The 23374-nt window shown below is 43.1% G+C and overlaps 1 protein-coding gene across 13 annotated transcripts; it reads left to right on the plus strand.

Annotated features, from left to right (window-relative positions):
* Positions 1–2486: 2486 nt before the first annotated feature.
* On the plus strand, positions 2487–22395 carry TPM1 (tropomyosin 1). 13 transcript variants are annotated; one of them, XM_005521423.3, is made up of 10 exons: positions 2487–2779; positions 3441–3566; positions 9944–10077; positions 11286–11403; positions 11850–11920; positions 12758–12833; positions 13381–13443; positions 13708–13777; positions 15039–15117; positions 16528–16733. In XM_005521423.3, the coding sequence occupies exons 1-10, from the start codon at positions 2666–2668 to the stop codon at positions 16529–16531; spliced, it is 855 nt and encodes a 284-aa protein (XP_005521480.1). In that variant the 5' UTR covers positions 2487–2665; the 3' UTR covers positions 16532–16733. The 13 variants fall into 13 exon arrangements, with proteins under 13 accessions (XP_005521480.1, XP_005521481.1, XP_087919183.1 ...); XM_088063055.1 differs by lacking the exons at positions 15039–15117; positions 16528–16733 and adding exons at positions 3745–3870; positions 21453–22395 and having other exon boundaries at positions 2489–2779; XM_005521420.3 differs by lacking the exon at positions 3441–3566 and adding an exon at positions 3745–3870 and having other exon boundaries at positions 2489–2779.
* Positions 22396–23374: the final 979 nt, after the last annotated feature.

Raw genomic sequence — 23374 nt, forward strand, 5'->3', positions numbered from 1 at the left:
ATGGCTTTACTATAGTTGTGTTTATGGGTTATGAATTTATGGGGTATTATTTTAACGATGAGTTGTTTAGAGGTAAAGTTTGTTTTTAATTTGTTTTTGTGATTATTTTTATTTTTGGGAATAGAGGGTTTTTTCTTCCCTTCTGTTAATTTCTTTCATCGAAGTGAGAAGAGCTACCTCAGTGAGTTCCTAGCCATGATACTCTGTCACCCTGAAATTAAGCCTTCTGATAATGTCTTTATAGTTTTAGTTACTTTCCCATGAAAGTCCTTTAAACATGTTTATCACATTCCTTCTAAGAAATGTCTTTTGATGGACATTTCTCATGACCAGTGTGCTTGGGAAGGTGGTAACTTAATTGTCCAATCCCTGGTTGTTGTCGAGAATCTATAAATACTGGAGTCAGAGAATAAAAGATTTTTTTTTTTGTTTTGACACTGAGAGCGTTCATGTGAATAATTTCTTGTCCTTTAGTGATAATACTCTTTTTTAAGTCATCTCTTGTGGCAGCAGAGTATGTTCTCCTAAACTAGGGTCAAAACATACTGATACATTTTAAAAAGCAGTCAGGTTGTTGTACAATATGTAACTAGGTATCTTTTTGATATTCACTATACTTGTCTCAGAAAGGCCTTAACTCGTTCTAATTGACTGTAGTGTAAAATCAAGAAAAGTGCAAAGAGAAAACTTTTTACAATTATTGTTGTACTAGTTTGATTATTAAACCAATGCAGTGAGAAAGGACTGCAGTGAGAAATCATCTTTTCTTTAAGTAGACATAAGGAAAGTTTCTATTTTGGCAGTGGACTTCTGCTCCCTAGAAGCAGTACACGTGAATCCCCATGCCTAGTTGTGAGCCTCTGAATTTTGTATAGTTCCTAGGTTAATTTCGTAGGTTAATTCAGATTATGGCCTTTCTGAGGACCTGGGGATGGTAACTGTTGGTCTGAACCCTCATCAGGAGGCTTTGCTATCTCGTAGAGCCGAAGTTTTGTGTTCCAGCTTGTTTAAACGAGAAGCTGGCCTCCGAGGCCTGCTTTGCAAATCCAGACCTTAACTGTCCTGGCAAGTACCATGGGCCAGAAGTTATAGGACATTCCCTCCTTCTGCAAAGTAACATCGCTTCAGCTGATCCAGTGACAGCACCAGGGAGGAATTTTCTGCTCCAAGCATTGAGTGTAGACAAAGAGGCTGCCTAATTTTCTCTTTGTGCAACCCAAATCCTGTGGGACTCATGCACATCCCTGTACTTTCTACACTGTACAAGGGAGCGTGCGTCCTGAGGACAGCGTGTTGAGTCTTGCTCACTCTGCTGATGAGACTGTGAGAGACACACCAAAAGTTAATTAAATACGTCTCTACTTAATTATATGTAATTTTGTTAATTGTCTATCTGCTGCTGTTCCTCGCTGGCATTACGAAAGGGCGCAAGTCACCTCCGTAGCTGCTTTCCCTGCCCCAGCTTTTCCTGGGCTCCATCCCCCGCAGCTCCGGGTACCCCCGGCAGGGCCTGGCCCCACCATTGTCCCCTCGGAGGGTCGCAGTAGGTCTCGTCCGCCTTTTCCGCTCGCTCTTTGAGCCCCGAGTGTGCGGCACCGAGGCACGGCTCTCTGCAGGCCCGAGAGCCCCGGCCAGGTGCTGCGGAGGACAGCGGTGCACTTGGGAGCCCTGGCAGCCGCCAGCCCCTCTGCCCTGCCCCGGCACTGCTCCGGGGGCCAGGGTGCCACCTCAGCCCCTTCCCCTCGGTGCGGGTCCCGGGGGAAGCCCAGCCCAGCCCAGCCCAGCCCTGCCCGGATCTCTCCGCAAAGCCCGGGGGTCGCGCTCGGAGCTGCAGGGGCCGGGGCAGCGCCCCGCCGCCCACATATACTGCGGGCTATTAAATAGAGCTGCCCCCTCCTCCTCCTCCTCCTCCTCCCCTCCGGCTGCCGGGGGTAGGTTCCGAACGCATTCATTCCGTACGTGCATGCGATTAACCCCTTCCCGCCCGCCCCGCAGCCCCGCGTTCCCGGCCGCCCGATGCGATGGGCTCCGCCACCCTCCCGCTGTGGAACGCATTGATTTCCACGGCTGGGGGCGGCTCCAGTCACCCAGACACCCTGCCCGCTGTCAGCAGCCTTCTCGCCCGTATCCTCAGCTCCCCGCTTGCTGCCTTTTTTTTTTTTTTTTTTTTTTTTTTTTCTCCCAGGAACAGCAGCGAAATGTCCCGTCCTGCCTATTTGGAAATGGGAACAAATTGCTCCCCCGCCTTACCTCGCCCATCGCATCCCATATATAGTCATATCTACGGTCAAATGGCAGGCGGCAGCGAATGGGAAGGCTGTGCTTCCCAAAAAGACCTGGGGGCAGTGAGAGAGGGAAAGGGGTAGGGACGAAAGGAGGAGGGAGGGAAGAAAAAAAAAAAAAAAAAAAAAAAGTCCTTTCCAAAAAAGTATTGGATGTCTTGAGGAATGCAGTCAGCCCCCTGGGAAAGTACATATCTGTGAGGCGCTCCCTGCCCGCCGCTTGCACACGGCTGGCGCCCGGTCCCGCACGGATCAACCCCGCCGCCCGGCAGCTCCGCTCCGCTCCCCGGGGGCCTGATCCGGAATTGGGGCTGCTCCGCAACTTTACAAGCTTTTCTTTCGGAAGTAGTTCGTGCGAGGACGCGCCCTAGCCCACCGCCACCATGGATGCCATCAAGAAGAAGATGCAGATGCTGAAGCTGGACAAGGAGAACGCCTTGGACAGAGCCGAGCAAGCCGAAGCGGACAAGAAGGCAGCGGAGGAGAGAAGCAAGCAGGTCTGCACCGAGGGCCCGGGAGCAGCCAGCGCCGGGGCGCAAATCTTTCCAGACTATTCTCTTTTTCTTTTTTTTTTTTTTTTCTCCTCCCCTCTTCTTCCCCCCTCACCGTACCTTGTTATATTCCACCCCCGCGCCCCTGCAAAACTGGTTGAACTTTCCCTAAGGCAGAATTTCAGCCTGGCAGCCGCCGGCTGGAGGTTCCCAGGGGTGCGGCAGGAGGTCCTTCCCCCGTCCCCACCATTCCAGCGGGGGAGCAGGGCCCTGGGACAGCTACGTGGCGTCTGTGCCTTTGTCACAGGGTTTCGGCTTAGAGAGGCTGCCCGGAGCACCTGGGGAGCGCTGGACAGAAGTGCAGCGATTTGGCAAAGGACAGTTAAAGCTGTGTTCTCCCACTCCAGCATCGCTCAGCAGATGTGTCCGATTCCAGCTGCCCTCCCATCCTTCTCCGGACGCATGCCCCACTTCTTTGTATTTCTCCAACCCCCCCCTCCTTTACACCTAGGGCTTTATTCGATTCGGGGAGGGGGACACATTGTTTGCACGTTTCTGGGAGATCCCGAAGGAGGAAGGAGAAAGGGAGAGTGATTTATAAATTAATTTCACAGTTTTCTAAGCCAAGGGAGAAACATATTTGTTATATTTCCTCTTGTGCACCTAGTTAGAGGATGACATTGTGCAATTGGAAAAGCAATTGCGTGTGACGGAGGATAACAGGGACCAAGTGCTGGAAGAGCTACACAAGTCTGAGGACAGCCTCCTCTCCGCAGAGGAGAATGCTGCCAAGGTATTGTGCCCTTGCTGCAAGCAAAGATGATCTAACTGTCTCTCCTTCTTTCTCTCTCTGTCTGTCTGTCCTTTCTGTCTCTTCTGCACTCACACCTCTCCCTTTGCACGATCACGCTGCCTGCTGCACCTTTTCCTGCCCACCCTCCCCTCTCCACCACTTTCCACCCATATCCCAGCTGGAGGACGAACTGGTGGCTCTACAAAAGAAGCTGAAGGCCACTGAGGATGAGCTGGACAAATACTCCGAGTCCCTTAAAGATGCACAGGAAAAGTTGGAACTGGCTGACAAAAAGGCCACAGATGTAAGTTATCCCTTTCAGCACAAGCCCAGTAGAGAAACCACACACTGCCTCTGCTCAGGACAGCCTGGACTCCTACTCAGCAGTACTGCAAAGCTTTGCTGAAGGCAGGGTCCAGGCACCTCCTGCACAGGAGGTAGGAAACACATCACTTCCTCCCTGCATGAGGTTTGCACACTATCAGAGGCATCTGATTTGGTTTCTGCTCACTTGAGATGTGCTTTTCATGTGTACTTGCCACTCTAGGTGTGAAAGTAAAGAAATGATGATTTATCTATTCAGGTGATGGGTGAAACGACTCAGGCTGGAGCAAAGCTGTCTTGATAGTGAAACAGCTGAGTTAATAATGAGTAGGTGCAGGAGAGGGAGATCCAGAAGAGCAAGGGCTGCTAGTTCTGTTTTCAAGAGAGCTGTTCCTAGGCATGCATGTATTAGAACTGCTGCTAGATACTGGTTTGGCTCACTGGTCCTTGGGATAAAAGGTCCTCTCCTGCACTTTGTTTTTTTCCTTTGTAAATCAGTGGAACTGCTTCACTTGTCAAAGAAAAGTTCAATCTTGTGTGATGGAAAATTGTCTGGAAGATGATACTTGCTAGTTTTGCAGTTCAGAGGACAGGGATCCTGGGAGCAAGCTGGGAGATATATATAGCTCAGCACTTTATATGGTAGTAAGGCAAGAGCTTGTGCCTCTCCCAGGCCCTCATCCCACCCACCTGTCTGTCCCTGACATGCATTTAATGGATTGCATGGAACCATAAGAGTCTGTGCAGTTAAGGTCCTGGTCTCTATTGCTGCTGGACAAGGTGATTTTCCTTGAGAAATCTCATGTCTGAATTGCAGGATTAGATGAAACTACAGTATTTCCAAAGCAATGACCCTCCTTTTCCTATGGCTTAACTTTAAAAGTCAACCTCAACACCATAGTGAAAAGGAATTGCCACAAATGAAGCAAGCAAAGTATTTCAGGGGGAAGAAGGATACTTTCAGAAACGGAAATGTTACAAACAACTTCTCATGAAAGACAACCTGTTTTAATCTTATTTCGCTTGTGAAAGGAATAAAAGATAAAAAAAAAGGATTAGCTTCAGTATGGCAATTAAGTTATATAGCTTTGAAAGAGAACTCAAGAACTTTGCAAACAGAAGTGTTCAAAGGAATAGGGGAGAGGAATCCATGTATAATGTGGATCAAATTTCTACTTTGTGCATGGCTGCCATAGGAGAGGGAGCTTCCTAGCAGGACGTTTACTTAGCTTGTTCAAAGGAACTCCATATAGATGCAGGGGAGATATTCCTTATATGGAAAAGCATGCAGACTATTTGGAAATAGCTTGCCTAGGATGAAGGCAGGAAATGCTACTAGATTCCCGTTCTGAAACGAAGGATCTTCCTAACTGAGCTCCATGCCACCTTCCCCTGTTGGAAAACAGCATTTGGAAGCTAGTTGAGGGGAATTTTATTTGCAGTCTTCCCTCAAGTGGAGGGTGGGAGAGTGTCTGGCTTGTTTTTATGGAGGAAAATGCCTTATTTATTTGTATGAATAGAATATGTCTGACAGTTTAGGGACATATTTCTTGTTTTGGCAATGCAGAGTATATTTGGGACATTGCAGTTGACCCAGTACTTGCCGTATTAGTTTGGATAGTTTCAAGCCTTATGAAAAGAGCAGAGGCAGGGAGGGAGTGCCGGCTCGCTGGGATGGACTCGCCTTACACTGGGATGAGAAAATCTGACCTGTCCGGTATGACTCATGTCCCAGAAACCAGGCCCATCCCCGGAGCCGCCCCACCTGAGAAGGGGGCAGCTGCAGCCCCCTGTCCCCTCCCCGTGTCTCAGGCGCCAGGCTAGGCGCAGCAGCATCTGGCGGGTTGCTCGATGTCACTTTATGACGCTCATACGGGGGCGGTTTGGGGGGAGAAGTGGTTCTGGACCCCGGGTCCGGTCCGGTCCGGTCCGGTCCGCGGCACCACGCACGCTGTGCCGCCAGGCGGCGCTGCTGCCCCGGCACATCCAGCGGGCACGGCCGCGCTGCCGGCGGGACCGGCCCAGCCCCGGTCAGGAGCGGCCCAGCCCCGGTCAGGAGCGGCCCAGCCCCGGTCAGGAGCGGCCCAGCCCCGGTCAGGAGCGGCCCAGCCCCGGTCAGGAGCGGCCCAGCCCCGGTCAGGAGCGGCCCAGCCCCGGTCAGGAGCGGCCCAGCCCCAGGACGCTTGGTTGGCCTCCATCCCCGCCCCACTGCCAGCCCGGTGCCGGCAGCCCGGTGCCCGCAGCCCCGCCCCGCAGCGCTGCGGCGCGGGGGGACTTCCGGGGCTGCGGCGGGCGGTGGGAGGTGGCGAGGGCTGGGCGAGGCGCGGGCATGGCGGCGATGAGCTCGCTCGAGGCCGTGCGCAGGAAGATTCGCAGCCTGCAGGAGCAGGCGGACGCCGCGGAGGAGCGGGCGGGACGGCTGCAGCGGGAGGTGGACCAGGAGCGGGCGTTGCGGGGGGAGGTAGGGCAGCCCCTCGGCCCGGCTTGGGCCCGGGGCTTGGGGGTGCGGGTCTCGGGGCGCGGCTGCCCCGCCTTCCTCCCCGGCCGGCCGGCGGAGTGCGAGGCCGCTCGCTCCGCCGCCGTGTCCCACAGGATGGTTGTTACCTGGCGGGCGGGCCGGGCCGCAGCCCCGCGCTCCCGGCTCGGTAACCCGAGAGCTGCGTGGGCCGGGCCCAGGTGCGCTGCGCGGGGAGCCGGCACTGGCTGTGCTGGTCAACAGCAAAACCCCGAGCTAGAATGAGGTTGGACTTAGGCGGTATGTTTGAGAGTACTTGTTTTGTATTAAGCTATGAGCAAGGTTTTGTGGGGTTTTTTCCCCCCACAAGTCTTAGTTCTCTTATCCCATCTAGACGAGTTCATCTGTGGGAAGTCAGCATGGCGATTGTTGGGAAGGGTGTAAGAGTAAACCTGAGGTGGCCCATAGTACCTGACAGCCCTCCGACAATGTACAGCCCCGGCCGCTGTACATCTGTAGTGTACATCTGTACATCTGTAGCGTGTATTCATCGAAACTGCTCGCCAACAGCGGAAAGGAACGGTAGGCTTGGTTTTAGGCAGAGGCAAGATCAGGTGTGAGCAGCATAGGCTTACGTAGCAGAGAGATGTAATTATGGGTGGCAATCACAATTAAAAAAAACTGATAGGGCTGTTCTTTGTCTTATCGCTGACCTTTGAGAGTTCCAGCAGCTGTAGCTTTATGTTTCCTGCTGTAAAATGTACAGTGTTCTTTGAGGCAGTTTCAGTGTCTTAAGTAGTTGCATAAAAACAAAGCTTCTGGAGTAATTTATTACAATAGAAAAAAAAAAAAGGTGATTATTTGATTTCCTTATAATATGGGCCTTTCTGCACATTCTGGGCAGTAAGTTCAAAGGCAGAACCTCATGGTTACTTGCAGGTGATCTTCCTTACGGGGCAAAATATGGCTACTTGTGCTTGTGTAACTATTGCATTCTTGCAGATCACTTGGCGTATCCGTTTTTTTCAATAAAGAACCATAAGTCATTTCATAAGGGTTACTGTTTTTAAAAAACTTGTACTTGTTTTCTAACCTTTGTGGAGTAAAGGACACATAATATTCCTTCTTCCAGTAACGTGTATTATTCTGAGCATGTTAAGGAATTTCAATTGAAAAGGGAAGTTTTGCTGTTAACTTCTGTGGCAGAGGGAATAGTGATGGAGGAGTGATTACAGCCTTCTGGTGAAGTCTTCCCTTAAGAGTTCAGCTACATTGCAGTAAGGTTTACGACCCCAAAGGTTAACGTTTGTCTCTTCCCTGGAGTTGGTTTATGTGGATGGTGTGGAATTCTGCAGAGCACGTTTACATGGTATTGAAGTTTTTGTGTGGAAGAGTCAGTGCTGGGATGAGTAAAGGCTGAAAACTGAATTCCCAGGCACATGTAGACATGTGCTTTTTCTGCGTTGCTGGCTACAGATGAGGGGTTTTATTGTTGCAGCTGTATTTCTGCAAGCTTGAGGAGAGGGAGCACTGCAGCAATTGAGCTGAGGTGTGACTCTGCCCCTTCCCTGCATGTGACCAGCTAGGTTGTTATGGGAGGGGTTTTTTTTCTTCCTGTGCAAGGTACAGATACCGCAAACAACAAAAAAGCTACAGCTGTGGCCAAAACATAGCACAGCTTCCAGCTTTTGATTGTTAAACCAGATTGTTATAAGTTTCAAGGCTGTGATTAGCAGCCATTCCCTTAAAAAAGAATCTTCTGTTTTGAATACACACCTCTCAAGGGGCTGTTGGTAATCACTTTTTCAAAATGCATTTTTCTTCCTCCTTCTGGAAAACAGAATCTCCCTTATAACAGTGATAATTACTACCCAGTGGTGACTTATCCATGTCATCACTCATTGTGAAAATATGTGGTGTGTAAGTGCTAGGGCAGAAATGCAAGTTATGTTTGCATGGTAGCAGTGGGAGTGCCCCAAATGTCACTGGGGTTTTTTCCTTCCTTGCCGTATAAGGAGAGAAGTCCTGCTCTGCAGAAGAATAACTGGGGCCATATAAGGCTGGTTGGTAAATCCTTAGTGAGCTACTGGAGCAGGAAGTGAAAACTTGAACTTTAGTCACCCTGTGTTTTTTGAAGCACATTTTATGCTCTTATCATGACAAGGAGTCTTGACATGATAATAATTAACTTGTAACACTACAAATTTCCCTAGGGTATCCTTTATGAAAGGTCATTTTCTTTCTTAAATCTGAAAGTTCAAATTTTTACTGTTTTAAAGCCAGAAGTCCAAAACCACAGGTTTGGAATTATGCATGATTACTTAGCTAAATATTTTCTATTTTGATTAATGTGGATCTCTAAGGATGAAGTCTCTTCTCCTTCTGGTTCTAATGTGTTCACTGCCAATGCATATTAATGTTCAAAGATATAATTGCTTCCCTGTTTATGTGTTACTTTCAGTAATTCTAGCTGGACATCATTACTTTCATGTTAAAGGTTGTTTTACTTGTCTGGCCTGTAAGTAATTCTTTCTTGTGTTATGTTCTTATTGTGTAAAAAAAATCTTTACTGTGGACAACTGTATCCAGCTACCTCTGGTTAGAGAACAAAATGTACCAAATTGATACTTTTGGTACTGTTTTTGCCAGAGGATTGGTTCTCCTTTCAACTAGACATCACAGGAAATTTGGGTGTGTACTTCCTCACATATAGCATATATACTTGGTGCTTAATATAGTTTTGTAAGAAAATTTAATGATGAGGTTACCACAAGAAGGCTGTTTTAGAACTTACTTTGCAACTTAAGCAAGTGTAGGTTTGAGGCTGTAGTATATAATAGCTTGTAATGATAAGAAGCAGATGAATTGCAGGTGTTGTACAGAAGATTAAGTGAACAGGTAATTCAAGAAAGGCAAATTTAGGGGAAGATTGAGGATGGAACTATGGGAGGAAAAAAAAATATTTTAAGGGATTGCTGCCTGCACCAGGGCTCTTGCTGGTGCCTTTTTTGTCAACTCTTGCACAGCTTGCCTGTAAACAAAACTTCTGGGTATTTGGGCACTTCTTAAATGTTCTCATACTCCTTCTGTGTCAGGTGTCTCATTGCAAATGCTGATTTGGGTGGGTTTTACACTGAACCCTTCTTATGGAACTCAAGGAAATGTCAGGACAATACTTAAAAATATGGTGAAAGGTCATAAATAAAGGAAATGGGGTAACAGAAGAATTGAGTAATTATTGTGTTGATCTGATTAGAAAAAGGGAAGGTCTGTAATTAATGCCTGCAAATACAATAACAGAAAATATTTGGGTAATGATGCAGTTCTTCTCATGCAGTTCTTCCCATGCAGTTCTTTCTAGTACAAATTGTAGTCTTTGATGTGCTTCATTGAAAGCAAGCATTAATCACTTTTTTCCTCTGTTAAACAATAGCCTCACAATTCAATCATGTATATCTCTGTGTAATGGACTTTTTAGTGGATGAAGTCAGAAATTACAGAAGTGCTGGTAAATGGCACTAGCAGGTAATGGGGTAACCTTTTACAAGGGAAGATGTATGCCTTACTTTGAATTGATTTCTGTTCTTTCTGTGCTTAGGCTGAGAGTGAAGTAGCTTCTCTGAACAGACGCATCCAGCTGGTTGAGGAAGAGTTGGATCGGGCTCAGGAGCGCTTGGCTACTGCCCTGCAAAAGCTGGAGGAAGCTGAGAAGGCTGCAGATGAGAGTGAAAGGTGGGTGGAACCACATCTGAATGGATTGTTACCCTTATTACAAAGATCATAATTGCCAGGGTGTGGGTTAGGGAAATAAATTAAACCACTCCTAGGTCTCTGAACACATGTGATCTGCTCTTCCTTTGCATACATGGACTTCAGTTACAGCTTGTCTGTACAAATGTCCCAAATACCTGGGCTTGGGTTCTTTTTCAGTTGTGAAGATGAGATTTAAGTGTGGTAGGTCTTCTGATGTGTCAGGCCACATCCTGGGAAAACTGCTTGGTCCAGCGTAGACTTCTCTTATTGGATGACAGCTCCTTGTGATAATCTTGTGCTGTTGGGTGATTCTTACTTTTGTTGTGGGTAGAAAATCTCACCTGGAGAATAGCAAAGTGCTGGAAGAGGCTTTGGTTCTTCTGTTGGCAGGATTGGTACCTGAAGGTGGTGAGCAAAGGAAAGAGACTGATAATTCCTTTAGATTTCCAGAAGTTTGTAATGTAAGTTAGGAACTCAAGATCTGTAACTTTGGAATATCTTTTCTCTTCGTCCAATTGTATCTTATACCTGTGATAGAACCTTTTGTTGCGAAAGAAACCCACACATTCTGCATGTGTATTTCTATGTTACTAGGGATGCAGTCTGTTGAAAAGAAATGTGCCAAAGACTCACAGTGTGCTTTGAAGTGTTTATAAGGTCATTTTGGATCAGACACGTGCAACACACGGTGTTTCTTGTTATGAAGGATTCAAATTTTGCTTTTAGACAGCAGAGAGAGCTTCTAGGGCTCTGACATGGCAAAACCCAGGGGAGTCTGGCCCACAGACATGATTCGTGTCAGCCCTGCAAGGGTTGTAACATGGTGTTGATGAGTGTAAAAGCACAGATGTTTTCAGTCTTATTAGGTCTTCAGAAGCAACACCCTTTGCTTACCTTTCTATAAGATGAGTTTTTCCTGCAATTTAAAATGAAAAAGAATTCTACAGCTGAACTACAGTAAGAGCTAAACAGATCACGCTTTTTCTTCCTTCCTAAGACATGTTTTGTTCCTTGAACTTCTGAAATGTAAGTGCATGGGACTAAATCTATGGTGTGAAGGCTCAACTGTGTGATGTGCTTCATTCACCTGAATACAACTGTCTGAAAGTTGCATAGCACAAGAAGTAGAGCTAGACATAACCTGGCAAGCCCTGAACCTTGCATTTCCTGTTTTTCATGTTTTTCAGAGGAATGAAGGTCATTGAAAATAGAGCCCAGAAGGATGAAGAGAAGATGGAAATCCAGGAGATCCAGCTTAAAGAGGCTAAGCACATTGCTGAGGAGGCTGACCGCAAGTATGAAGAGGTCAGTTCTTGAGTGCAGGTCATCTCTTTCTAAAGCCCATTAGGTTGTGCCTGTAATTTTTGGTTTTCTCTTTTGCCTTTTAAAGTTCAAAAGATCACAAACACCACTCTTCACAGCTGTGGAAGGAAAATAAGGCACTCGGATAGCTCAAGGGACAAGGTGATAGGAGATCTGTGCTTAGATCCTTCACTAAAATGTTTGAGAATACTCCCTAAGCTCTTAGGGAGAGATAAATTTTTCAGGTGCCTTTTGGTGAATGGAAGGGAGGTCTTGAAAAATGTCAGATAACTAAGTCTCAAATTAATAATGAAGATATTACATAATCAAAACTCACATGTTGACCAGAAAGGGAAGAGGCCTGGCTCTCTGCTTTGTAGGTTCTAGAAGCAGGTAAGGTGTAGTGCAGCAACATAATAGCCCTGATTGTCTCCTGCCTATCCTTGTAGGTGGCTCGTAAGCTGGTGATCATTGAGAGTGACCTGGAGCGCGCTGAGGAGCGTGCTGAGCTATCAGAAAGGTAAGTGTGGAACTGCCCTGAGATGTATGTGAGGTGCTAGACTAGAACTATAACTGCATGAAACATTGGCAGCACACTGTGTGTTCAGCTCAAAGCTATGTTTTACTCATTTACTGTAATCGTTGAAATAAGTGGTCAGTGCCAAAATAAATGTGTTCCTGTGTATGTGCGCGTGTGTTTTGTCACTGCATGCTGTACCTGCACACTGATTTTGTGAATGGCTTTTGTGCATTTCATGTGTTCACTAACAGCCAAGTCCGACAGCTGGAAGAACAGTTAAGAATAATGGATCAAACCTTGAAAGCATTAATGGCTGCAGAGGATAAGGTACTGATACTAATAAACAGTTTTTAGGTTTAACTGCAACCCAAGTCTTTCAGCTTCCATAGTCGGTTAGCTCACTCAGTAGTAACAAATATGTCCTTGCTATGCTCTTTACTCTCTTTGCATCTTGCTTTGGTGGTTTTCTTTGGTCTCTTTTTTTTTTTTTTTTTTTTTTTTTGTTTATTTATTGATTTTTGTCTTTAAAACTGATCTTCTGTGCAGCCAAAAGAAGCTGAACTGTCTCATGTGTAAAAGCTCTGTAAATGTTTGTGTGTAAGCCAAGAGCTGTAGATAAATTTCTTCTTTGTCATTGTCTTCGTGTGCACTTGAACTGGTATTTGGCATCACAAAGAGTTGCTTTTAATCTGTGATGGATCAGCTGCTTTTGAGGCCATTCTTTTGCCCTGTAATTGTTTTCATTTTTCTCTATCTTTTCCCCCTATTTTCTCCTGTTTCTTTTGCTTGATTGAATCTTCCATCCTCCCCTTTCCTGCCTTCCCTCCAAAATAACAGCAAATGTGCTGAGCTTGAAGAGGAGTTGAAAACTGTGACCAACAACCTGAAGTCGCTGGAGGCTCAGGCTGAGAAGGTAGGCTAGAGACTTATGTGAGAATGTGTCCTTTACACTGTCATCTGGCCAATGGGGCTTTCTTTGTTTGACAATCACTTTGCAGCATTTCTTCAGGGCTGTTGTCAATAGAGGCATTTGGATTTACTACTCAATTCATATTTGGCTCCTATTGGAACATAGCATATCTTGTAGTTCCAAATAGGTCAGTATTATTTGGCCATGTGTTCTCTTGAGTACTCTGACGGGATTAAGTGTTAATTGTAGAATGTCCCAAAGAATGGCATTGTGTACCAACATTAAATTTCTCCAAAAGACATTCCTCTTTAAAACCATAGCACTGATTTCTTCTCAAAGTTCCCACCATATTGCACTGGAACATAAGTCAAGGGAAGTTTGACTCTTGTAATAAACCGTATTACCACGGCCTTCCAAGTGGAATTAATTCTGTTTTATCTATAACAATTTCTTGTGTACAGATAATCTATTAGTAGAGTTTCAAATGTGGGGTTTTTTTTGTATATTTAGAATACCCATCTAATACCAGTGATCCTCTTTCTAATTACAGTACTCACAGAAAGAGGACAAGTATGAAGAGGAGATTAAAGTTCTAACTGACAAACTGAAGGAGGTAAAATTAGAGTCATTCTTTGCAATGCATCTTCCAATGCACCTTCGATTCTTTTAGTATAAACACTACTTTGATGCCTTAAGAATGAACATACCATTTTGGAAACAGTTTAATGTTAAATATCTACCCTAGAAATTAGTTTATATTAGCCTTATTATTTGCCTCCTCTCACTGTACTTTTTTCCTCATTTGAATTACTTCTCCCCTACTCCTAAGTACTGTGTGTGTGTTTCCTAAAGTAGTCTGTGTTTGTCCTGACTTCAGGCTGAGACCCGTGCTGAGTTTGCTGAGAGGTCAGTAACCAAGCTGGAGAAGAGCATTGATGACCTAGAAGGTATGGAGGGGTTATTTTTCTACTTACTGTGAAATACAAATCTCTTCTCTTGTGTGGGGCTTTTTGTTGGGTTTTTTTAATACCCAATTCTGCTGGGCTGACTTGTCCAACTTCTGTAAATGGGTCTGCCTAAAGAGCAGACAAAATATTTTCCAAATTAAAGATATTGATAACTTAAATGCTTCAGATGAATAGTGTTTTGCTCTTGCCTGTTACTTTTTCTCCTATGTTCTCAAGACTCCTTTCATTTTTTGCTTTATACTCTTCTTTTTAGAAGTTTAGGAGTATATAAATGTTACAGGGTAAATTATCAGATGACAAGTGTTATTATCATCTCAGTAAAAAGCTGATGAAGAGTTGCATTATGTTTGCAGTAGTTAGGAATGTAGCAAGCTAACCTAATTTATTACTGTGAAAAGTGTGGGCTGGGGCAGGCATTTTGTGACATAGACCAGTTGTTGGGTTTTGGTAAAGCTAATAGATTGTATACATAATCAGGAGGACAGCTTATTTAACTTCAGAGGGTTTGTTTGTAAGGTTCTGATGAATCAGAACTGCAGCAGAGTAGTGGAATGTGCTTTCTGCCTCTGGAGAAAATAATTCAGTAGGACTTTTTAATTTGAAGTTACATGGAGTTCACTATTTAGATGCATTACACTAAGTGTAGGATTTGAAGAAGCTAAGTTGTGTGGCATGACAGGCTGGGTTCTGCATGAAGGCCATGAAATGCCTAAGTAGCTGCTGAAATTTTATGATCCCTGACTCAGGAAGGAAGCAGAGAAGAAACGTAAGTGTTTAAAAGGAACAAAAATTGCTGTAAGAAGCTGAGTTTGACATCACACAAAAGAGTGTTTTTTAAAACAAAAGGTGGTAGAAAATGGTAATATCTTCCTTAAGCCCCATTTTTTGATCTTTTCTCCCTAGCTCCTTTGTGCCCTCCTAATTAAAACAAAAAAGATTAAAACAAAAATCCACAGCAGTGAAACATGGATTTTTGCTTCTTTTGTACTCTTTCTTTCTTGGTTTTTTGTATATCACAGGCTGCCCCATTGGCAGTGCAGTTAATGAACTTGCATAGAACTGTTCACTGTTTTCTTTCTTTTATTCTTCTCTAATTTTGTTTCATTTTGTCTGTCGCAACACTTCTTTCTGTGCACTCTTCCCATTTCCTACGGCTTCTGGATGTCACCACCTTCACCTTCCATCCCATGATCCTGCTTCATTTCTTTGCACACCTCTGCCTTCCCTGGGGGAACATTAGATGAGCTCTATGCTCAGAAACTGAAGTACAAAGCCATCAGTGAGGAGCTGGACCACGCTCTCAATGATATGACTTCCATGTAAATGTCTTCCCAGCTTGTGCCTGCTCCTGCTTCCCTGCCCTCACTGATAGCGCACTACCGGCCTTGTGAAATGATGCTCCCTGTGTGGTGGGAGATGCTTTCCTTTAGACAGAATAGGTGTACAAAATACCATGAACAATTGCTTTACCCTGGCAAAGTGTGGGTGAGTGTTGTGCCGAGCCTGGTAAATACTCATGGTGATTTTGTAAGCTTGTGGTTACTCTTTGATTCTGTGTCTGCAATCCTGGTGTCTTGTGGTTGCCCTTTGTTTGTAGCTCTGTGTTTATCCTTTCAGTTCACCTCTGTTCAAACATTATCTACCAGGCTTATCATATTCATTTTACTAAAGAAAATTGCTGTGGTACGTGTTGCATTCAAAGTGTATTTCTTTGCCTGCTGTCACAGTTTTTGCTCTGGCAAAGTTCCTGCAAAAATGTCAGAGAAATTTAGATTTAGTTGTATTCTCTATTAATGGCAGTAGAAAGTGTTTATCTAAATTTCTATAACAGCTCCGAAAATTTCAGCTGTTGTCACTAAATTACATGTGTGGAAATGGATTTAAAATACCTTGTCATTTAAACCTGTAAAGGCAACAATTGAATTGTAGGTTGCTTCTGCGTATTTTCTGGATAGCAATAGTAATTTTATTTGCATACACCAAAAATGTGGTAATACCAACTCTAGTCATAAGGAGAAGAATAAAGAGTGGCAGGAAAGGAGAGAATCAGCCAGCTGTAAGGTGTGACTTGTCAGTGCAGTGTTTGACACAAACTGACTCTTGTTCCACGGACTCTGAACAGAGGTCAGCTGTGCTGCCTCCACCTTCCCATGCATGAGCACTGCAGCAGACATGGGAAGGGGGAAGAGCTGTGGCTCTCAGGTGCAGTGTTTAGTCCCAGCATTCCCTTTTGGAAGCCTAGACATGCTTTCAACAAGACATAAGGTTTGCTTAGAGCTTGAAATATATTTTGTGTCCACCCATATTTTAAATGTTTTTTTGTCCCCATGTCTGTTCATTACTTTCCTCCATCTCTTTACCAATAGTTTAGTCTCTACTAAATGTTGCCTGCTTTGTATGCTTTGATTTTTTGTTTTTAAATTCCTTCCCAACATATGGTTTTGTTCAGTGGCTTATCAAGCAAATTGATTTCTTTCTTCCTCCTCTGTATACAGAGATTGCAATATTTCTTCAATTTTGGATATTTCTAAGTGGAAAACAGACTTAAAATTGTACTCTGCTGGTACATGAGGAAATGACTGTATCATTCCAGTCCCAGCATGGTGTGCTGTTTCTCTAGCACTGTCATCTCAGCATGCTGGGCTCTGCTGTGCCATTGCTGCTTCTTTGGAAACCTTTACTGTACCTTTTTTTCATTTTCTACCTTATCTCTTTTTCTTTTCATGCAGATAATTTTCTTTGCTTCAGTTCTCCAAAGACATCTTCATTGGGTTGGATAAAACATCTTTCCAAGCTTTGGATGTTTCATGGGTTCATTGTCCTGTCTTCTAGTTTAGTTGACTCTTCCTCTATCATCTGTCTCAGAACATGCTCTATTTGTGCTCTGCTGTACAGAAACTACATTTCTCAATGTAAAATAAATATCCCAGCTGTATCCCTTTTGCTATTCCTTTGCCTTTTATTTATTTAAATAACTATTTAAGTTATTAATAAAATCTGTGCTTTTATGTCATTAGGGATTTCATTTTTTGGTGTTTTCATTTTTTAGCTGAAAACACTTTTGCCTGAATGTTGACAATGCCAAGCCAGTGAGTGCAGTGTGTGGGATGGTGTGAAAACTGACCAATTATTATCTTAGTTTTTTCTTAAACTCTGCTGCAGATAAAATGACAAATAGATGTAATAGGAATTTTTCCAGTTGTTATTGTTAGGACGAAATTTGCCAGGACAGTACTTCCTTAGGGTCACTTGGTCATGGGAGCATGGCTGAGAGAGCAGTCACATCCTTGATGTAACCAGATTTTTCACTTTAAAGCCTGAAATCTTTTCCTAGCTTTATGCTGAAGACTTCTTACCTTTAATAAATTTAAATCATTAACTTATATATTTGAGACAGATTTAAAGAGGCAGCAGCAAAAACTTTAAATTCTTTTTTTCACCCAAAAATAATCCTTGAAATGTCTTGTGAAAAAGTTTTCCCTCTTCCACACCTCGGTTATTCAGCAGAGATGATGCTTGCTAACATTTTGGGATTTTTACAATATATTTTTCTTGAGTGGCATGGTAGGATTGGAAGTTCATTCAGGACAATTTGGTAGCTTTCCATTTGTGTTTAGCTCAGACTTGTGAGTTTGAACTGCAGACTCATGAGAAATGTTTCAAAGCTGGAGTAGGAAGGTTCTCATGAATATACTATTAATGAAATTACTCTGCTTCAAAGTGGAACATCATGGATTTCAGATTTCAGCTGATTTGTCACTGTCTAATTAAGGATGGAGCATTTAATACTGACATCCTGTGCTTTTTTTGTATTGTTATTTGCAACTAGGGAGTTTATTGTCTTATTTTAACTTCATTTACATCACAGTGAAAGAAGTTATTTTCCAGTTCACATGAAAGTGAACTGTGATGAAAGTAAAAACTGGACAGATTTCTGGTGATGCTGTAACTGTATATTGCTAAAGTTCTGAAGTCACCAAAGCTAAATAAATTGCTTATACCATAGCTGAATTGTAATTTTTAACTTGCAGAATAATGGGAATGTCTTTTCTAGTTCAGCTTCAAGATTATTCAACAGTGCAGTCTAAACTAGATTTTCTCCCCTCCTCAGAACTTGTTTTCCAAATAAGCCTTGCGAATGGATGCATTCCCTTCCTGGCCTGCCATCTGTGGATAACTTTGGCAGATCCCAGTTTTCTGCCTATGGCACATCCTAATGGAGGATGGGGGAGAAGCCCAAATACAGGATATGTATCAGCAATCACAGAAAGTTCAAGTATTAAAGTCCAGTAACTTACTGCTCCTCAGCTGACATACAGTAAGCAGCTGTGTGTGAAGGGTAACCAAATAGAATGGGATATATAAAAGTTAACCAAATATAATAGGATAAGCATTTGTAAAACTACTGAGGCTAGTAACTTCACAAATGCAAGCATTAGGGGGAATGTGTTCAACTGTAATTAGTCATCTGAGCCAGAGTAAAATACGCTACAGCAACTCCAGCTTCTTAATCTATTGTGTTTTGTTTCATTGTTTTAGAGGAGTTTTTTGTCCACTCAATTCCTTGCAATACTGGTGTTCCTTAAGAAAAGTAAACAAAAAAAGCAAATTCCATTGTAGGAATCTGTCAGTTTTTGACATAGTGATTTTAAAGATCAGTATTAAAATTTTGCCTTTTGTATCAGTCATACATGATCAGCTGCACACTGAAGGATGGCAGGTTGCTGAACAGAGTGCTGGAAATGGGCAGTGCAATGTAGATCTCCAGGCAGAATTCCTGGGTGGTCCTGCTGCACTGATCTTCATTCCAGGGAGTTGTTGTGGCTCCCTGCTCCAATGTGGGATTGTAGCTGCCCTGTGTGGCTGATTTTGTGCCTGAGGCTTCTACACAGGAGTGCAGGGCTCTGCTGAGCAGAGTCTGAGCCGTGCTGGCTCTGCACAGAGCCAGAACTCCCTGCTCAGCTGCTGGGGGTCCTGCAGAGCCTGGCTCTGGCTGGAGCAGATAGACACATGGCCCATGGGGAATCAAGGGCCCACTGCACAGGGAAGGGCTTTCCCTGCTCTGCTGGGGGATTTAGTTGTTTTGGAAGCTGAGAAATACTGCAAGTCTCTGCCTCAGTCAGTGAGGAGATTTCTGTGATGATGGTAAGCGTAAGCTCACATGATTTATTTTTGAATAACAGCTATATACACCTTGCCAGACAAAGTGAAATTTTACTTACTCTAAGGTTTGGCTGGTTTTTTCCACATATATGTGACCATTATCATGATGAGAGGGACAAGATCCATTTGTTACTGGTGCAGGATCAGAGCTGTGAAATGTGCCCTGGCTTTCCTGAGCTAGCTGTGGGAGTTTGGGCTAGAGAGGAAGCTGGGAGGAGTTGCTCACCATACAAGCATGTCCTGCAGACCAGCTCACTGTGCAGCTTTGCCTTGTCCAGTGCCTGCAGGGGAAGAGGATTCCTGTGGAAGTTGTTAGGCAGCTTGTGGAAAATAATTAGAAACAGTCATTTCCTGTAGGGGAATAATCTGGGATCAAGAGGTCAGGAGTGCAGTTAGGCTATTGGAAAGAACATGGACAATTTGAGAACACAAGATAGTCAAAAGCCATTGTGGAACATTTTTTTCACTCTGCAGAGCAACTCTCACTAAATGTGCTGTCACAACATGGCTGTGGCTGTTCTATTTCAGCATGAATTGTCCCCTCTGTTTTTTAGCAAGGTGTTCCATCCTTCCTTTTCATTTTCACCAAATGTGAGTCTGTTTTCTTACAAAGTAAAACTTGCCAATCTAAAGGTATCAAAATGTGTTGATTCCAGTAACACAAGTATATTTTCCTGTCAAAAATAACATTTTAGCCCATCAGATTTCCTAGGAAAGAAGTATGGGCTGAGTCAGACCTGATGGTAGTTGCCTTAGAGTATCTCTCCTGCTGTTTCTTATGCTTGCTGTGGTGCAATTGCATTATCTCTACTGGCAGATGAGATTCCACCACACTTTAAATAGTTTGCAAAGAAAAATGGCACTCAGTAAACAAAAACAGTAATCAAACTCTTTCACAGTTGTCCAGAAGACTAAAGCAAGACAGTACTTCTAGGAACATAGCTGCAGTTCTTCCATTTCTGTTCCAGTTTGTGTCTCACAGCTGTTCCCCACAACAGAATTCTTAGCCAGTTCTTCATGTGGTACAATAGCTGTTCCTTGGAGTAGCTATTTAATTACTAGAGTTCTAGAAACAGAGGTAAAATGTTTCTCTCTATGTTACTGAACTGTCTGTCATGTGACCAGTTTCTTTATTAACTCTTATTTAACTGTTTTCTCTGTCTAATCTGTCTTCATTCTGCCTCTTTTTTCCCTTCTAACCTGCTTGCTGCCTGTACAGACCAACTCTACCAGCAACTTGAGCAAAACAGCCGCCTAACTAATGAACTAAAGCTGGCATTGAATGAGGATTAAACTTTAGTGTGACTATATTTTTAAGTTGTTTGAAACAACTTCTTCCAAATTTCCATAAAGAATGAATCAGTAAATGTAAAAATCAGCAAGAAGCTTAGAAATTGATTTATTTTTTTTTTAGCTGTTGATTCTGTGGTAAATTAATGAAAGAAATTCTCAGTTTCTCTTGGGAAAATATGGAAATTCTTCTTCTGGATGAGGCTTTTCATTAAGTGTCTACACACCTATTTTGGAGGAGCACTAAGCTCTTCTGCTGTGAAGTAGCTTCTTTCCACTTAAGAGCAGAGCTACAGCATTTTGCTAACAATATCCAAAAAGTAACAACCTGCATTGCAGAAAGGCACCCATTTTATCCAGCAGCATGAATTGGCCCTAAGATTTTTACCACAGTGAGAGAAAAATATTCACTAGAATTCATATTTATGTATTTCAAAACCAGCTTAAAGGATACTTACAGCTGTTTTGTCCGGACACTTTGATGTGATAATTTTGCCTTACTATGAATTTGGCTTGTACTTGACATTTAAAAAAAAAGAATGTGAGCTCCATCTGGCAATACCCAATCAGTTTAAAGGTATGCTTGCATAGTATGAAGTTAATATTACTGGATCCCAGTAGGATGCACCACCAGAACATTATGCTCATTTATTGTATCAACTATGTGTGTTAAGTGATTGTCCTATTAAAATGTGCATGCAAAATAAGGCTACTAACTTTGAGTTTATTTATTTTCTAAAATAAGTAAGTTTCTTAAAGGTCACTGAAAACTATTGTAGTTGTAATTTGTTTGTTCTTTGTATTTTTGAATTCTATGAAACTTTTAATTGTGTATCTGCAAAGAACATATTTTTTTTATTGCCTACTTTATAGGGAAAAAAACCAAAAACTAAAAAAGGCACTTATTATCTCACATACCTATAAGGAAAGAGCTTCCAGAACATTGTGTCTGTGTTGGCAGTGCATTTTCTTAACAAATGCAGCTGTAAACAATTCTAAACTTGCATTACTTGCTGTTTGTTTTATTAGTTTGGAATTCTCTCTGGTTGTGTTATCTGGAAACGTTGGTATTTATGAGCATGCACATTTCTTAACTTTCTAAACCCTCTGAGAGAAGTGATGATTGCATGCCTTCATGTTCTGAGAATCAGTGTCTCCAAAGAACTGCTATTCATGTTTTAATTTTCTAATCCCACAACAGAGAAAGTGGCGCATGCCAAAGAAGAAAACCTTAGTATGCATCAGATGCTGGATCAAACTTTACTGGAGTTAAACAACATGTGAAAACCTTCTTAGTGGCAACCACACTATTTGTTTTATTATTCTTACACCTGCTTGCCGTGGAGCCCCATAAACATGTCTTTTTTTTAGTTTCACCACAGTCACAAGAACATCTGCTAAATTATCAAGCAGGGGTCAGGGAAACACCAAAATGGGCAAGCCATATGCGGGTTAAGTGACATTACATTATGGGTTAAACGTGCCATTTCCCAACAGAAATGTTACCTACACTTTGTAGAGAGTTCAGCAATTCGGTTTGCTTAGTCCTTGAAGAATCCTGGCTGTGGCAGAAAGTTTCCCACCTCAAGTGCCAACTACAGTTTTTACACGAGAAGAATGATTCGTGTTCGAGAGATCAGGTGGAAATGGTGCTATTTTCAACAAAAGATTCTACTTGAAGTCTTTTGTTTGATATCAGACAAGTCAGGAGTTGTCCAGCACAGTAATTTATTTTTATCGTAACTTGACTGATCTGTGAGAATTTGGACTTTCTGTGCCTTCTAATTCAGTAAAATGAAGATATATAAGCAATGGAGACAAGTGAAGGCTTCTGAAGGTTTTAAATTGTATTCTTGCAACTCAATACAGAAGTGTAGGTCAGCATTTCACCTTGAGTTTTCATTCAATTGTATTTTTCATGTTGAAATGAAAGAGTCAATAAATTCAGGACAAAACATTAATTTGGAAGAGATTGTGTTAAAATGTATTTTATTTGTGGGGGATTTGGGGTAGGGGAGGAATTTTTAAACTGATATTTGCCTCACTTTTTTCACACTTTCTTTGAGCAGTCTTAAAAGTATACCTGTATGTAAACATTGTATAATTATATGAAATAAAATGCACATTTTAGGACACTTTTTTAATTTTGTTCTCCTGTGGTTTGTTTTTCATCACATCAGTTTCCTGTGCATCCCTTTGTAAACTCTGCATGTGTGCAGTGTCTCTCATTGTGTTGATATTAACACACTGGCTCTCGGTCTTTTCTGTGTTGTTAGGCCAATGTATAGAAATGTGCTGGTTTGGACAGATGTGGATCTGCTCAGAGGGCAGGAACCTGTCCCTGTCACTTGCCTGCATGCCCAGGTGTCTGCAAGATGCAGTTATCCCCTAGTAGATGACAGAGCTTTCCAGAATTACTTGTCATTGACCAAAATGTTTTTGGAAAGACCATTGCAGGGCTCCCATAGACCTCTTTGGGAAATGAGTCCTGGAGGCCATGCCCTTGGAGGCACTACCATCTATGTGTGTGTATTATCTGTGCTAATTTACTTCAGTACTGTGGTAAACCTTGGAAAATCATGTCATGTTCATAAGAGAACTCAGCTTTTCACTGCTGGTTGCTAATTTCTGCATATGTAGGTGTCTTTATTTGAATTGTGAGGTCTGTCAATGGGCAGCTTCAGGACTTAATAATTTTTATTCCTTCTTTGTAGTATATTGCTGAAAGCTGATGCTGTCCGTCCCTCTAGCAGCAAGGAGCTTGGTAGGAGACAGGTACAGGTAACCTTCGAGATCACCAAAGAATTTCCATTAGAGCACTCTTAGCAAGCAGCTGAAACCAGATGAGTTTATTGGCTGCTGCTGTGAGCTGCTAAAGGGGTAAAGTAATATGTTGCTGGAGATTTTGGTCTCCTCAGGGCTGAGCCCCTTGGGATACTCCCTCAAAGGGGAGTTTCAACAATTCTCCAAAGACTCATTTACTTCTTTTTCGTGTTCATTAATATATATCAAAAGACTTGGCAGGTCTTCCCCAGACTTTCTGCTCAAGTTCAACCCACCATTGCCTGGCTCAAATTGCCTTGAAAGGCACAAAATGGCCTGAACAGCACAGCTTTTTTATCT

Source organism: Pseudopodoces humilis, chromosome 16, assembly GCF_049639895.1.
Source record: "Pseudopodoces humilis isolate 2021_Gansu_Grassland_sample_001 chromosome 16, ASM4963989v1, whole genome shotgun sequence".
NCBI classification, from domain to species: domain Eukaryota; kingdom Metazoa; phylum Chordata; class Aves; order Passeriformes; family Paridae; genus Pseudopodoces; species Pseudopodoces humilis.